The following is an 18,024-nucleotide window of genomic DNA, read 5'->3' as shown; positions in this document are numbered from 1 at the left end:
AATAAGAAGGAAAAATAAGCGCATATGACAAAAAAAAAAACAGAAAATAGAAATTGGCACCTGTCATTTTTTAATACAATTTTCCTACAATTTTAAAAACAAAACAACACAAAACAATATTTTTTTTTTCTTTTGTTTTCTTCCAGGGGGTTTTCATTATAAAAAAGAGCCCGATATGAAGGAGGAGAGGGTGGGTGTGGTGAGGTGGAGAGAGGTGGAGTGTGGGGAGGGCGACCAGGGGCTGGCTGCTTGGTAGAAGGACAAATATAAAGAATACTGCTTGTACAATACCTTTCCCCCCCACCTCTCTTTTTGTTTTTCCTCATCTATCTCCCTTCATTCATGTTCATGTTTCTGTGTGGGTCTTTAATAGTATATCCCATTAATCCCCCCCCCCCCCACCCCCCATTCCCCCCCCCCCCCCTCCAGTCTCTCCTAATAGCCGTGCCCAGCGGCACAATCGTTAGACTTTTACATGGGAGTAGCAAATGACACTTTGATTGGCTGCGATGTGGAGATCGCACCCCCCTCCCTCCCGCCCCACCCCTCCAACCCTCCACCGTCTCTGGGTCGGGTTGGGGGGGGGGGGGGGGGGCGATGGGGTGTGGAGGTGGGCCCGGGTATCCAGCCGGGCGAGGAGGCTCACTGCGCATGCTGACTCAGCGTGTGGTTCTGGAGAGAGGGAAGCACAAGGAGAAGAGAGGAAATAGTGAGGACACATGATGGGAGAAATAATGGGCTTTGTGCGCATGCTACTCTCCTCTCGCCGCCACCCTACTGCTGCTGCCGCCAACCCCCAGCACCCCCCCCTCGCGCTATCCTCACCCCCCTCCCCCCCCAGCCGGAAGTGCAAATCATGGCGATACGACACACCGGCCATCAAGAGACAGGTAACGAGCCCTGTCTCTTATACGAGGGGGAGAGGGAGAGAGGGAGACAGAGAGACAGAGAGACAGAGAGAGAGAGAGAGAGAGAGAGAGAGAGAGAGAGAGAGAGAGAGAGAGAGAGAGAGAGAGAAGACAGAGAGACAGAGATACAGAGACAGAGAGAGAGAGAGAGAGAGAGAGAAGACAAGACAGAGAGACAGAGACAGAGAGAGAGAGAGAGAGAGAGACAGAGAGACAGAGAGAACAATGGGGAAGGAAGGGGCGGGAGAGAGTGTACATCTGATGGTATACTGTGAGGTTAGGAGGATCTAAGCAGTGTTGCTTAAAAGTGATCTAATGGTCGCAGTGGAACGCTTGTAAGGTCCATTTGACTCAGTCAGAGGTGGAAGAAAAGTTTTACAGCTGGACAACTCGTTAGCATCCATTTGGATATTAAGCCAAACACTTCATCATGTCATGGACTAATGTGAATTAATGTAGGTGCCAGGGTTCAGAAAATAGTTGGCAATGTTGCACTTTTCAGTCTCCTTTCATTGTTTTTCTTTTGTGGTTCTTCCTGATATTAAGCAAATTCGATTGAAGGATAATTGGGGCAATTAGGTGCTTCAACTTGATTGTCAAGGCTCAAATGAAAATATGGATCAATGAAGGAAAGTGAAAGAAAAATGTCATAATTGCATAATTGTCAAATAATTATTTGACACTAATTATAGGGCTATGGCAGAAAAAACATTGTTACATGACACACTCTCTCTCTCTCTCTCTCTCTCACACTCACACTCACACACACACACACACACACACACACACACACACACACACACACAGTCCCCCTGTCCCTTTTCTCCCAGTATCAGCAGCAGTGGGAAGCTGAATATGGTCATCTGGATTTACTGTGGTAGCTTGGAAATATCTTGCTTTGTGTGTGTATGTTTCTGTACTTATGCTTGTGTGTATGTTTGTGTGTTTATGTTTGTGTGGGTAGGTACATGTGTGTTGTTGTGTAGCTATGTGGGTGTGTATGTTTGTGCATGTCCCAATAGCGGGTTAAAGAAGATGAATGATTGGAAAGATGAAATGGAAAATGGAATATGTTAGTGAATGTGTGTGTGTCTGTCTGTTGAGACTTTCCACTAGGATGCCTGCCTCCTACTCCCTCCCTGTTTTCCCAGGACTACATAGCTTACTCCCTGGATAAGCCCCTCTCCCTCTCTCTCTCCCTTTCCCTCTCTCTCTCTGACACACACAATTCCCAGTGAGATCTTCCCAATCACTTCACCGCCTCCACAACTAAAAAAACTGCTTTCTGAGATTAATCTCTTCCTCTCTGACACGCACACACACACGTGCGCCTAGTTGGCAGAGAGAAGTAGCGAGTGGATAGAGGGATGGATTGGGGAGAGGGAGAATAGGGAGAGAAATGAGGGGATTATATGTGTTTTGGGTTTGATAAATACATCTTTGCCATTCTGTGGCCCTTATCTGGCTGTGCATGTTTTGCTGAGCCTATGCGTTTATGTCTCTGTGCGTGTGCGTGTGTGTGTGTGGCTTTAACTGTGTGTGTGTGTGTGTGTGTGTGTGTGTGTGTGTGTGTGTGTGTGTGTGTGTAAGCTTTAGAGGCAAACTTGCATGTCCATGGGAAACCAACACAATAACAGACTTCTCTTGTTTTTCCCCAAAACTTTTCCGCTCTGCAGGGATTGTCCAGGGCTAAATTTGTGTGAAGGTCTCTCTGGTCATCATACAGATCTCACTGGGAGCAAATGACCCTATTAACAGAGGACATGCCCTGCCTCTGCCTCAGTCTCTATGTCACTCTACCTCGCTCTCATTCACTGTCCCCTTGCTCTTCCCTGTTCCCTGCCTGCCTGATGCGGACCAGTGTAGTTCCACTTCCTACCAGAGGAGGCCAGGCTTGCCCGTCTTTGTGCAAATATGCATGTTTAATGAGCTAGAGGAGAGGAGATTCTGTGTGGTTTGTGTCGAAGTTACACACACTGGATGGGGTAGGGGCAAGGAAAGGGGGCACGTACACAAGCAGGAGAGGGGAGGGAGAGAGAGAGAGATTGTGTGTGTTTTCCCTCAGGTACTGTGGGTCCTGCTGCTGGTGTATTGATTCGTAAGAATGAGCGGGGCCTAGCAGAGGAAGGGTAGTGGAGGGGGAGGACGAGGCAGGCCATGGTCACTCTCTGGAGGCCTGCGGAGCTCTGCAGTGGACCAGTGGAGGAAGCCCAGAGGACAGAGGGGAGAGGAGAGGGGGGCTAATAGAGAGAACAACACAGGGGTAGCAGGGAGGAGAGCGAAATAACGGAGAGAGTAAAGAGAGACAAACGCATCGTAGAATGTAGTGTTGGGAGACAGCCTGCCTCCCGCGGCTGCATTCTGCCTGCATTACTGTGAATGTGTGCACACGCACAAGCACACATGCGGGCACACACACACACACACACACACACACACACACACACACACACACACACACACACACACACACACACACACAGTGTTGGCCCTCCTCCCAATCAATTCTCTTCAATGAGGTTGTCGTCGTTTGGTTGCTATTGATTATGCAGCGAAAATCGTTCCCAGTCGTGTGTCATGCGTCAGTGTGTCACAGCTTGACCTCGGCTCTACAACCAAGTAATTGATATATTCTACAGAACAGATAGGAGACAGGGAGTAGATGGACGCATGGATAGATAGGATGAGCAAGAAATGAGGGCAGTTCCAGAAAGTTAGCCATCTGGCATCTCTGCTATGCTGGGTTTAATTAGGAATAGTGCGATTGTGTTTTCACTCAGAAAAGCAAAGTGTACTCCGAGCAAAGCCATGCCTCTTCTACTAGTGTATTATTGTTTTTCCCATGGACACAAACACATTACTCTTATATTCTAGACAGGGGGGCAGGGTGGTAGTGGCATGGATGTGGGGTGTAAGCAGTGTGGACATAGTGTGGAAGGGGGTGGGCAGTGTGGGAAGAGTGTGGAAGGGGGCGGGGCAGTGTGTAAATAGTGTAAAAGTGGGCGGGGCAGTGTGGAAGTGCTTTGGAAGCGCTGTCTGGCAGGACACAGAATATATGGAGGCCTACTATATTCCTGAACTGCCTCAAAAGAATCAAGACGGAGAGAAAAAAAGAGGGGAAATAGGGGGAGAGAGAGAGAAACAGACACCAGGAAAGAGAGAGAAGGAAGGAAGGAAGAGACCAGGAGGGAGTGGGAGGGAGGGAGGGAGGGAGGAAGGGAGGGAGGGAGGGGGGCAGAAGGAGGGCTGGGGAGGGCTGGGGAGAGAGGGAGGGCTGGGGAGGAGGGACTTGGTGGGAGGGAGGGAGAGAGAGAGAGAGTGAGAGTGAGAGAGATAGAGAGGGACGGCTGGGGAGGAGGGAGAGAGGGAGAGAGAGTGAGAGAGATAGAGAGGGACGGCTGGGGAGGAGGGAGAGAGGGAGAGAGAGTGATGGAGGAGGCAGGGAGGCTAAAGCCTGTAGAGCCCAGGGACCCCGGGGGAAATATGGCCCTGTCGCATTACCCGCGCATGTCGCTCCCAGACAACACGCACACACACTATCTCTCTCTCTCGCTCTCTCGCTCTCTCACTCTCTCTCTCTCTCTCTCTCGCACACACACACACAATCTCTTTCACACACACACACACACACACACACACACACACACACACACACACACACACACACACACACACACACACACACACACACACACACACACACACACACACACACACACACACACACACACACACACACAGGGGGGTAAGGGAGAGGGGGACAAAAGGCAGGGGAGATGGAGATAACAGAAAATCTAATCTGCCTTCTCTCTCCTATCTACACATGCGCTCCATGTGTAAGCTGACGCGTGTGTGTATTCATGTGTGTGCGTTTGTCTGTTATAATGCAGGAAGCGAGCATAACATTTGCAGACATATGTGTGGGTCAAACTGAGTCAAAATTATGTTTTAGGATTCAGAAAGCCAACCATTTCTGCCCGTATTTGTATTCAGAAAAGATATTCTCTGGGCTGTATATTTTTTGCTTATAATCGTTCCTGACTTCATTATACCTCATGCATATAACTCACACAAACACACATAAACATTTATGTATGAACACGCAAACGCAGAAACTGCTGTGTTTGTGTATGCATTTGTATGCATGTGTGCGTGCACAGACCTGCCTCCTCTAATGCTGTTTTTAACTCTGAATGAAAAATCACCTTAGTCGCCTTGTGCTCTTCATTGGGCTCTGTATATTTATAGCCAAGAGTTGACACCCTTCCAATGGTGTGTGTGTGTGTGTGTGTGTGTGTGTGTGTGTGTGTGTGTGTGTGTGTGTGTGTGTGTGTGTGTGTGTGTGTGTGTGTGTGTGTGTGTGTGTGTGTGTGTGTGTGTGTGTGTGTGTGTGTGTGTGTGTGTGAGAGAGACCAGCAGATGGGCCGTTGCAGACCTCTTCCTCTGTGGCCTGTCTTTAGCTCCACCCTTCCAAGACAGGATGCTGCCTCAGGAGCCCACCAGAAATAAAATGAACACATCCTCTCTCCCTCCGTCTCTCCCTCCTCCTTTACACCATGTCTTCCATCAAAAACCCGTTATTTTCTGTCCAATTCTCTCTCTCTCTTTCTCTCCCTCCCTCTCTCTCTCTCTCTCTCTCCCCCCCTCTCTACCTCCCTCCCTCTCTCCCCCCCAGGGCGGATTATTTTACGGTGTCCAGTCCCCTACCACCTCCGAGCCCCATGGGGACTTCCCCTGCCCTGTTGCTATGGTCACAGACAGGCCAACTTTGGATACAAGTAAATACGTCGTAAATATACTCACTGCATGGACAGTAACGCACACACGCACACCCAAACACACACCAGGAAGTCAGGTCAAGTCATGTTTTGCTCCAAAGGCAGCAAATAAAATGTGTATTTGCGGCACACGATTATATTCTATAGAGACACCTATGAGAGAGAGAGAAATATACAGTAAGACAGAAGTGTGTCTGTACTGCATAGACTGACTTGAAAATACAATATAAATGCAAAAAAATCATAGCTCCTGTGAGCCACGGGAGGTACACACACGTCTCCAAGGGATCTGTATTTGGGATCCATACAGAGAGTGTTACTTAGTGCCAGATGAGGAACAGAGCCTCCAGACCACCAGACGACACCATGACAGCATCATCATCACTGCTAATTGTCATCCTCACTGCTGAAAAAACTGCAAACTAATTAATGTTGGTCATAATCTCTCTCTCAGCCTCAAATACAGCAACTAATTCATACACAGGCCTACACAAAGACATAGGACACATAGGAAGCTCACAGCCGAGCATGTGTGCGTGTGCGGACACAAAATGCACACAGACACCGCGGACACAGGCAGACAGTGTACCCAGATAGATGGGTATGATTTTATAGTAATTAAAACAGTAAAAACACATGAGAACAGCTCTGCTGACTACATATGCAAATTAAAAATCATTCATGGTTCTCTTGAAGACAGAGGGATGAGAGAGTCTGCACACAAACTACACACGCGCATTAGTTGCACACACACACACACACACACACACACACACGCACACACACACACACCCACAGAATTCAGCAGAGCATGCAGGCTTTCAGTGTCATTGTAATATTGCTGCACACAACCAATCCCCAAGGGCCCCTGGGGGCAATGGGACAGAGTTATTTGATAACCATAAACCCTGAATCAACAGAGAGAGATACATAGACCTAGAGTGAGAGAGAGAGAGAGAGAGAGAGAGGGGGGGGGAGAGGGAGAGACAAAGAGAAAGAAGGAACAGGGTACTGCTAATATTAAAAAGCTGGCTTGCTGAAAGGTTCCGGAAGGAGGGTTGAAATGAGATGGACGGATGGATGGATGGAGGGATGTGAGGAATGAAAGAGAGGACAAGGAGCAGTGCAGCTCATCTACAAACAGTTAGGTTGAGTCACGAGAAGATATTTAAGCACGATAAGAGAGTTGAAGAGAGGGTGTTCTTAAGGCTTGACTTCCGAGGGTGATAAATGTTTGTGTCCAGGAGCATCAACTGTTTACTAGACATAATGCCACTGGCCCTATGATGTTGGTCTACTTGAAATGCATGGCCACTTGTGAATGTGTGAGTCTACCCAGTAGGACTCACACCTACCATGTGGACTCGCATGGTAGACAAACACTGATGTCGCTGATCACATGGGTAAAGAACCTTCTTCCGGGTGTTTTTTAATGAATAAATATCATAAAGACAACACCATGACAAATGCCTATATTACTCCAGCTGACATGAATAAAAGATTAAATACTACCATATTGTTTATTGCAGGTTTATTAATAATGCATCATCCCACATCCTAGAGGCACTTAACCTATTTACACCACGACGGTAGCGCTATCATTATCATCATTTAAAACCATGTTTAAATGTCATTCCACTAATGTGAAAAATACCTAATTCGCTCGTTTGTTTTACTTCACACAAAAAGTGTCTGGATAAATAAAAAGTTGAGAAAAATAAGGATAGTACGTAGAAACCTTATTGTTCTTGCACTTCCAATTATTTGAGTGAGAAAAAATGAATATGCAAAGCTGTAAACCAAGGACTTGTAAACTTCAAAAACATACTGCCATTATCAGAGGTGTGCCAGTGGGGAAGACACAATCAATAGCATGTTCACCAGGACCCCCATCAGCAGAAGGTAGCCAGTGAAGAAGCTGCGGGAAACAAGGTTGGCCCGGTAATTGGACTAAGTGGGAGGTTACAGCCTCATATTTCTCTCCTTTTGCATTGAATTTCATTCTGCTCATTGATTGAACTGTACATAATCTACGCTCATTGAATGATCTAACTTCCGTTGTTATACATACAAATTCACCTGAAATCCATCACAAGCATTTCAACTCGAAATAATTTACAGTAACTACAATTATAGTGAATGGAGCCGTCGGGAACAACAGACGATTCTGTGGAGAAGAAGCGCATAAAGTGGGAAATCAAACGCAACACAGCAAGTGCCGTTTAACAACCAGCCAGTCATTCAGTCTCTCCATGTCTAAAGTCTATTTCACTGGGTCTCTCTCTCCCTGGGCAACAACACATTTCAGTCACTCGGCCCAGGGAAGTATCTATGTGTTAAAGTGTGTTTATGAGTGGCTACATCTGTGCGTGTGTGTGTGTGTCAGTCTGGGGCTCTGTGTGTGTAGGAGACAGCGTGGAGGGAGCTGGGGTGTTTGAGGTCCCCGTTCTAATAACACAGCGTCTCCCAGTGAGGTATGGGGCAGCTGAGTGCGCTCCTTTGGAACACCAATGGGACAGCCGGATCTAATACACACACACACACACACACACACACACACACACACACACACACACACACACACACACACACACACACACACACACACACACACACACACACACACACACACACACACACACACACACACACACAGAGAGAGAGAAACAAAGAGCAACAAGAGAGCTCCGAAACATCCGCACACACTCATGAGGCAGACTCACGCATACACTCACACACACTCCTTCCCACCATAGGTATAGCAGACTCCAATGGTACAGATCCTGATGGAAATCACTCATCCAAAAAGATGGAGAGAAAAAAAAAAAAACACAAACCCATTGCCATTGCAACCGCATCCATGCTGCTTTATAATTCACTGCATGTGATACACATGTGGCCGCTTGACAATGTCCACGCTTCATAGACTGCCTTGCATGGCTACACAGTTACACGAGTGCTTATATTCTCTCCCCCTCTCACACACAAACAGATACACATAGGAAGGCTTGGGATGAAATACAGATAAGGCAGAAGAATGCATCCATCTTGTGTGTTGATTATGAGTCATTCGGTGGAAGATCACATCTGTATATAAGTGTTCAGCGTCATGCAGAAAGACCAAGGCGAAAAGCAGCGGAAGAAAACCACTGTCCCGTTTGTCGCCCACACACACACCATCATCATTAAAAGCCCTCCGGTGATCAACAGGTGTCGGCCACTCATTTCCGGCTAGCCAATCAGAACGTAAGTCTTGCGACACCGGGACTTCTCGTTAGTTCTGCAGGATATGCGTGCGGAAGCAAAGTTGGAGCAGACCTGATTGCCAAGGTATTGACATTCAGCAGGTGATAAGCACTGCCCAGGACGCAGCAGCTCAGGGGATAAGTCAGCCACTGAGGATGGCGTGGCTGAATTCAACAGGATTCATGCCGTTTTCCAATCCACCATAATATTCTGTGTATGTTCAGTTTATCAATTAGATTTAAATTATGGTGTGAACATTTGAGAGGACGAAACGATTTATCAACGTTTTCCCAAAATAACGGGTCATGGGTTGTTCTGCCGGACTGTGTCATGATGTGAATGCGTGTTCATCTTAGATAATCCTCTCTCGGAACCACCCATCCATCACATCCTTAGTAGTCTTAGCAGACCAAGATAAATAGTTAGGATAAGCCTGTGTGTCCATGCATATTTGTGTATATGTATTTTTTTGTGTTTGTATATGTTTATGTGTGTGGATGTGAATGTGTATGTGTTTAAGTGTATGTGTGTGTGCATATGTGTGTGCGTGTGCGTGTGACTGTACATGATCCTAAAATATGAAACACTGGTGGGATGGAGGGAGAGAGCGAAGAAGGACGAGAGGGAGGAAGGGGGAAGTAAACAAAACGAGCGATAAGCCCCATGCTGATGCAGTCCCTCTTCAACCCCTCCATCCCGGCATTGAAACATCCATCCATCTGCCCCTGTTAATGTACATTCATGTAGGGATGTTTAAAATAAAACCTCATAGTGTGAAGCACATGGGGGTTGGAGGGAGGAACGAGTGACACTGTCCCTCATGGGAAAGGGAAGACATGATGGCAACATAGACCAGAGTAAGAGGGGGAGATTGCGGGAATAAGTGGGATGAAGTATGAAAACAATTTATTGAAAGGTATTCAAAGTGCTCTGCTAATTTTTAGACAGTTTGGGATTGCTGGTCTTGATTGAGCGGTGGATGGATGGAATATGGACCTGATGAGGCAGCTACAGTACAGAACGTATAAAAAACAAAGAATAACATACACAGAGGGATGTGGGTTTGTTTACATTTCGGTATGTGTTGTGCAAGCTTGTGCCTGTGAGAGTGTGTGTGTATGAGTGTGTGAGTATGAGTGTGTGAGTATGAGTGTGTGAGTATGAGTGTGTGCGTGGATTAAGTTTGTGAAGAAGAAGGCAGAAAGACTGATTCAAGGGAGCTGCAATGATCAGGGCCAAAGCATCTCTTATTTACACACACACACAAACACACACAGACACACAAACACACTCACACACACACAGCAAAACATCTCTTATTTACCAGCTTACGTCTGCACTATTTATGGGACACAGGGGAGAGTTACTGAGGAGAGAGGGAGAAGAGAGGAGAGGGGCTAAAATATGCATAGGGGCTGGTTCAGCGGGGACAGAGGGAGGGAGAGGGAGAGGGAGTGAGCTAGTCAAAAAGTGTGCGAGGAGGGGAGCCGAGAGGAAACAACAGAGAAAGACAAAGAAAGTCTTGCGCGATGGGCACGAGACGGCGAGATACCTTCGGTTAGCGAGAGACTGGGATGTGCAGGAAGATGGGGGTAGGAGAGCAAGAGGAGTAATGGAGGGGGGTAAATGATGCATTCCTTTGCCAGTGTGTGAGACATGGGGGGCAAGAGAGGAATAGAGAGTGATGGCAGGAGGCGGTCAGCAGGGAAATCGGTTTGATGCAGTGACGTGTCCATACTGCAGTGACCCTGGGGCTGGTGTGTGTGTGTGTGTGTGTGTGTGTGTGTGTGTGTGTGTGTGTGTGTGTGTGTGTGTGTGTGTGTGTGTGTGTGTGTGTGTGTGTGTGTGTGTGAGAGTGTGTGTGTGTGTGTAGGGTTTCAGCCTTGCACGCCAAACATTATCAATCCCCAACTCATTAACCGACTGTGTAAGCATGCACTTATGCATGCGCGCACACACACACACACACACACACACACACACACACACACAAATGACTCACTTTTGTGTCTTAGAGACACACACACACACCCAAATGATTCCCTTTTGTCTTAGAGATACACACACAAACAAACAAAAACAGCCTAACCCATTTAGAGCGATATCCCCTCGACACAAGCTGGAGCAGGTCAAGGCTGTCGCACACACATGCACACACCCACAGACATGTATAAACACAGACAAACACACACACACACACACCCTCAGACATAATAAGTTGAGAGATTGATAGTATTAGAAGTATTTATTAAGTAGTCTGTGGGCCAACAGTCTCTCACTTGTGTGTGTGTGTCTGTTTGTGTGTTGGTGTGTGTGTGTGTCTGTGTGTGTTTTTTCCTGCATGCAAGGACATTGACCGACAGGCTCCAGAAATGACCCTGCTGTTAAATGGACTGGTCAGCCATATGCCAAGCACCCCTGCATCACGAGTGTGTGTTTGTGTGAGTGTGTGTTTGTGTGATTTTGTGTGTGTGTGTGTGTGCATGTTTGTGCGTTCATGTTGGCATGTGCTTGCATGTGTGTGTGTGTGTGTGTGGCAAGGAAAGGTGAGAAAGAGGCACAGCTGTTATTCAACATGGAACTCAGCTTTAATGGAGCCATCTCAGTGTTTTGTGGATGATTTCCACAGAAAAACCTACAGTGCCAGGACTGATGACTTACACCATTATTTTTGTGGTCATCAGTGCTCAGCAATGAGAGCAACCTGCAAAGGCACCATGATGCAAAGTGTCGGATAATCCAGGGGAATGGGAATATTTCAGTTGCTGAATGACGGCATTTACCTTTTCAGTGGACTTTGTCTTGTGTGTGTAACAGACGGACACAAAAGTAATGGTTAGAGGGTACCAACCTGTAGCTCGGTCTGAAAGAAGAACTTCTGCGGACACTGGGAACAGTCGTAGATTTTGTCTTCCTGCCCGTGGACGGCGAATATGTGCTGCTGGAGCTTATTGGCCTGGACAAACACTATGGAGAGAGAGAGAGAGCAAAGGAGATAACCAGGGTTAAGGTCAGGGGCTGCCTTCCATTCCAACCCAGCTAGGCCTCCCCCTGCCACTTAGGTGGGTGCAAATGATCACACAAACATACGGCAAAGACACACAAGTTGGAAGAGGGTGTCTTTGCCGTATGTTTCCTGTGTCCATTCAAGTGATCCCAAGCCGATGAAGGGAGTGAAAGGCCAGCATTAGTCCAATTTGAAGGATGGGACGAGGGAAGAGGAAAAGGAAAGAAAGACAGCATAAAGGGAATGGGATAAAAATGTGCAAAGATAACAAGAAAGAACTATCCTCCGCAGACGTTGTGATATTTATCAATAAATGATCCTCCCTTTTATTTTCCAGCTTTTCACCTCCTGTGTTGTCTAAACCTCTCCATCCACCCCCCTCCCTCCCCTCCTTTCGGCCTTTTGTTTCAGTTAACTTTTGGTTTGCACAGCATGTACAAATGTGATCAGTGTGTGTGTGTGTGTGTGTGTGTGTGTGTGTGTTGAATTATTCAGCCCCCCCATAGGAGCAGTGCCAGTCTTACTAATTCATAAGCCACCAAGGAATAGAGTTAAAGTTTAAAAGGCAGCGCTGTGTACCTGGGGGGGAGGGGGGAGGGAGACACAACACAAGACAAACTTAGAGAACAACAGAGGGGGAGAGTGCAGGGAAACAGGATGTGAATGCACACAGAGAGAGAGAGAGAGAGAGAGGGACCGGGGGAGAGGGACTGGGGGAGAGAGAGAGTGTCTATGGGGACGGAGAGACAAGAGATAAAGAGGAAGGGGAGGGAGGGATGCAGACTTAATTCATGCTTTTCCCCCCCCTTGCTTGGCGAAGATGCCGTTGAACAGCAATAACTTGACATCACAGAACTAGTTGGGCCCGGGAATTTTCTGCTGGCCTTACCCCTGGGGAGGTCCGCATTGTAATGTATGGTGCTTTCCTCCTGTGATCAGCGGCTACTGCTACTTGTTAAAGGGCAATACCGGTCAGTAATGAAACAATCCTAACGGCCTTTCCTGGCTTCACTAAAACCTACGATACCGATATAATTTGTCAAAAGATTTTCATCGCACAAATTGTGCCTAAGAGTGCTTTGCGTGAACATGCTAAGACTTTTTTGAAAGTACTTGTATGACGATTCACATATTTGTTCTGTCCTCAAACTCTACACTGACACGAAATTCCGTGAATCCAAAAGATAAAAGTGCCATACTGTCAATGTTAACATTCGGGGCAGGCTAAACCTTATTTGGCAGGAACGGCTCATGGACGATATTTTGACAAGCTATATTGGTAACGGAAGTTAGAGTGAAGCCAGGAGAGACGGTTCCGATGGTTTGATCACAGAGCGGTATTGGCCTTTAAGATCCCACTGGGTTTTAGCTCCGACAGTTTTGGTAACGATTTTCTGTATGAATAAAATCCCAATAAAAATGTCCCAACACGGAGCAGGAGTGAAGTGGCAAGTGGATGTTTGAGTTTGACCACACAATAATGTTGGTGTAAATCTCTGCACTGTATTTGCCTCCCTTTTTAAGACGGGGCTTATGTGCATTGTGAATGAGAATGCTTACCTGCTGCTTAAAGAGCCCAATTATTAAAATCCTCCCTGCTCTCCACCGTCTCTCGGGGGCGGGAAAATCATTGGTTTGGCTCCATCTTGTTTTCCCCTTCCTATTGTTTTCTATTCCCTTAGTATCTTCAGTGTCCTTGTGGCTCTGGCTGGTGGGGCTGTGTGTGTGTGTGTGTGTGTGTGTGTGTGTGTGTGTGTGTGTGTGTGTGTGTGTGTGTGTGTGTGTGTGTGTGTGTGTGTGTGTGTGTGTGTGTGTGTGTGTGTGTGTGTGTGTGTGTGTGTGTGTGTGTCTGCGTCTGCGCTTGCATGTGTGCATGCGCTTGCATGTGTGCACGCCTCTGTGTTTCCCTACCCATTGTCTTATCCCGGTGAGTGTGTGAGTGAGTAGCCCACTCACCTGTGAAACAGACGGGACACTTGAAGGTTCCTCCCATGCCCTCGAAGCTGTGCTCTATCAGGTGACACAGCAGCTTGGCCGGAGAGTCAAACATCTGGTTACACAGCTTGCACTCGTGATTGATGCCTTCCTCTGTGAATCAGGAGACAGACACACGTGGTTAGGCCCGGGCTACAAATGGGAGCAGCAGCCACCTCCTGGAGACACACACTCACACATTGGGATTGCCATTTGTTTAAAAATATAAAATAAACGTAACAAATCCTAATATATGTATGGATATGGATTTGTATGCATATATCCCAGCATATGTATGGATATGTGGATATTGCTAAATATATATATTTTTTTACATACATACATACATACATACATACATACATACATACATATTAATTTATACACACACACACACACACATCCCACCATCGCCCGACGCTGCTTAAAAAGCACATTCACACACATTTTGTGTGAATGTGTGTGTGTGTGTGTGTACGACCTGTGTGTGGGATTTGTATGTGTGAGCATGTGCATGCTTATGGTTGGAGTATTTTAAGCAAGTGAGACTGACATCATAGCTCTTACTGTGCCGGGCCAGATGAAAGGTGGGAGTCTATCTGTCACACACACACACACACACACACACACACACACACACACACACACACACACACACACACACACACACACACACACACCCCGAGACCACCGCTTGTTGTCCTTATCAACATCATGCCACACAGGACCAAGGTCCTGGTTGCCTCCAAACGCACACGCCATGTGGTTGCACACACACATGCATACGTGTGCACGTTAACACAAAGCGAGATAGAGCGGTGTACAGCCCTGCAGCATCAGATGATGTCCTCTGTGGGCCAATCTATGACCCCGTGTGGAGTCAGATTGTACACACAAACACACACATTGCAGGAAGGGCTAATAATGTCTTCAATCACACATCCATGACACCCTTTGCAAGTGACACACACACAGACACACATACGACACACACTTGCACAAAACAAAGATTCCAATCTCCCTGTGCCTCAAAGACCAACACAAGGGTGTCATAATCCCACATGAATAGCTGTGTGTGTGTGTGTGTGTGTGTGTGTGTGTGTGTGTGTGTGTGTGTGTGTGTGTGTGTGTGTGTGTGTGTGTGTGTGTGTGTGTGTGTGTGTGTGTGTGTGTGTGCGTGTGTGTGTGATGTGATCAAGTTGCTGGGGCGCTGGTGTGGCCGAGGCCTACATAGAGAGATAGAGGTTCATTATCATTTACTCAGAGATTGAATCAGCAGGAGAAATAGTAGAGAGGGGGATAACAAGCAGGGCACAGATAGATGGAGAGATAGACAGAGCGAGACAGAGACAGAGAGAGTGTTAGTAGTTGTTGCCTCTGTGCCTTTATATTCTAGGTTACACTAAGCCATGCCATGTTCAAAGTGATACCTCCCATTCAAACAAAGGTGAAGCTCAGGACACTGAGCACGCAGATGAGAGGGAGGGACACAAAAAGGCCACAGCCAGGGCACGGGAGAATGCGGCCACGCGCACATCCCATAATAACCCACAGTGGGGACACGCCATCGGGGACATTCTCAGGGTGATGGATGAGAAGCGCCCGTCTGGATACAGCGGACGTACACATCCTGCCGGTCGCATCAAAACATTTGAGTCCAAATAGACACCTCTTTTATTCTCTCCAACTAAAACCATTCCCACTGGGGGAAACATGCTCAGAACGTATGCACCCTCAGCCCTGGAAGATGTTCTGGATAAAAGCATCCACCTAGTTAATAAGCCTGATGTTTAGTTTAGTATAGTTTTGGCACATTTGTTTTTGTTTTCCTCTCTTCCTCCATTCATGAGTGCATGATTATCCTCCAGTGCTGCTTACTGTTAATGCATGAAGCCATTCATATAGTATAGCCATAGCTAAACTTTTCGGTGGAGGATTAATGGTCACTTAACGTGAGGTTGAGCGATGAAGGCAGCGAATAGGGAAACTCACGGGAGGAGAGAGAGAGAGAGTTGCAAGGGGAAACACATAGGGGGAAGAGAGATAATTGGACATTCCCAAAAAAAAAGGGGCATGGCATGAGAGCCAGAAAGACCAGCGTGGGTGTATGTGTGTGTCCCATGAAAGTCTTATTTTTCAGACAAATATATTGTTTTGATCAGTGTGTGTGGAGACTGGGCTCTCTTTGTGCTCTCCCCATGTGAGACCCAGCCCACACGTATGTGTCCGTGTGTGTCTGACCGTGTGTGTGTCTGTGTCCATTTGAAAAGTACCATTATTGTGGAATAGATTAGCATTTTCCTTGTTTTTACTCAAACATAGCAAGAGTTTCCACAAAAGATCTGTCGACATCAAGGGACATAGATCAACATTAGACATGTTTATGAATCAATTTAATCAGAGATTATAACAAACTAATCTATGAAGAAAAGCAGTTTCAAGGCACATACCCTATAGAATGACTTAAAAATCCATTTGCAGGAAGATGTGCAGTAGTCTTGTTATTAAATTCTTGGTAAGAAAATGTGTCATTAACTTAATAATAAATACAGATTTATTATCATGGAGCCATGTAGATACAGATTCTAAGGTAATACTGCTTTATTTTGGGATCAGACTTTGCATAGAACTCCACACAGACACACATGCCATCCTAACATGACAATCGAAAAGCATGCGAGAGCATTTCAATACACTTACGATGTTTAAAGAGAACATTTGAAGCTATACAGCAGCTAAATGCGGACACAAAAAAGGACTTTCCTATTGTTCATATTCACTCTCTATCTCTGCATCCTAATTGACCGGGGGGTTAGTCTTGGCTGGAGTTTCCCCTCTCTCTCTCTCTCTCTCTCTCTCTCTCTCTCTCTCTCTCCTCTCTCTCTCTCTCTCTCTCTCTCTCTCTCTCCTCTCTCTCTCCTCTCTCTCTCTCTCTCTCTCTCTCTCTCTCTCTCTCTCTCTCTCTCTCTCTCTCTCTCTCTCTGGGGTGTCAGCCTTCCATTACTGGCCTCTCCTCCTCTGCGGCATTGAATACAGTGCATGGAAGGGGTGTGTGTGTGTGTGTGGGGGGGGGGGCGTCCCTAGGGCTCTGAAGGCCCAGGTCCAGGTGGATTGAGAGAACATGAGAGAGAGAGAGAGAGAGAGAGAGAGAGAGAGAGAGAGAGAGAGAGAGAGAGAGAGAGAGAGAGAGAGAGAGAGAGAGAGAGAGAGAGAGAGAGAGAGAGAGAGAGAGAGAGAGAGAGAGAGAGAGAGATGGCGGACAGAGGACAGCCAGAGGAAACGCTGCAGTGATATAAGTGTAAGTGATATATACATTGACAGAGAAACAGGATACATACAATGGAGAGATGGGGAGACGGAAAAGAGGCGGAGAGGGAGACACAGCGAGTGATAGAGAGAGGGAGGAAAAAAGGAGGAAAACAGAAACGGAGAGAGAGTGCAGACGCAAGAAGGGAGCAACAGAGGGGTGGAGGAGGGGTAGACACTCCTCTGGGGGTTCACTCAAGGTGTGTTTCTATGGCAACAGAGGGGGTGAGTGGAGGGTGGGGGCAAGCTTGACCCATTGGTACTGTGGGGGCTGGAGAACACACACATACACACACACACAACTTGCTGCAGTGCTAGAGGGGTCCCATGAGCTCCTCCACCATCATTAACACACACACACACACACACACACACACACACACACACACACACACACACACACACACACACACACACACACACACACAACTGCAAAGACACAATACACACACACACAAACAGTTTACTCATAGAAAGAATTGCACATTTGAACAGCAGCACTGAAGTCCCGTGAGTATATAACACCCCCACACACACACACACCCCCACACACACCCCCACACACACCCCCACCCCCACACACACACACACACACACACACACACACACACACACACACACACACACACACAACACTCTTTTTCTCTCTGCAACCCCCCTTTGTACGGATCTGCAGTATTTTCTAATATTTCCATCAGTTTGCCTAGCCTGAACAACTGCTTTCCAACCTCTCCGTCCAAATAAGTAGACTTGGATACTGGACCAAATAATTATAGAAGGATTTGCATTTCGATTGCATGGTCAG

The 18,024-nt window shown here is 47.0% G+C and overlaps 1 protein-coding gene across 1 annotated transcript in view; it reads right to left on the bottom strand.

The window, feature by feature from the left end:
• Nucleotides 1-586: 586 nt before the first annotated feature.
• Nucleotides 587-18,024, bottom strand: part of znf423 (zinc finger protein 423) — a 157,846-nt gene continuing 140,408 nt past the window's right edge. The window contains exons 22-24 of the mRNA XM_056598080.1: nt 13,896-14,027; nt 11,784-11,899; nt 587-672 (exon numbers count right to left, since the gene is read on the bottom strand). Coding sequence (XP_056454055.1) covers nt 13,953-14,027 — 75 coding nt within the window. The 3' untranslated portion in view covers nt 587-672; nt 11,784-11,899; nt 13,896-13,952. The remainder of the gene's footprint in view (nt 673-11,783; nt 11,900-13,895; nt 14,028-18,024) is intronic.

Source organism: Gadus chalcogrammus, chromosome 9 (assembly GCF_026213295.1).
Source record: "Gadus chalcogrammus isolate NIFS_2021 chromosome 9, NIFS_Gcha_1.0, whole genome shotgun sequence".
Lineage (NCBI taxonomy): Eukaryota > Metazoa > Chordata > Actinopteri > Gadiformes > Gadidae > Gadus > Gadus chalcogrammus.
This window is presented reverse-complemented; position numbering and strand designations above follow the sequence as displayed.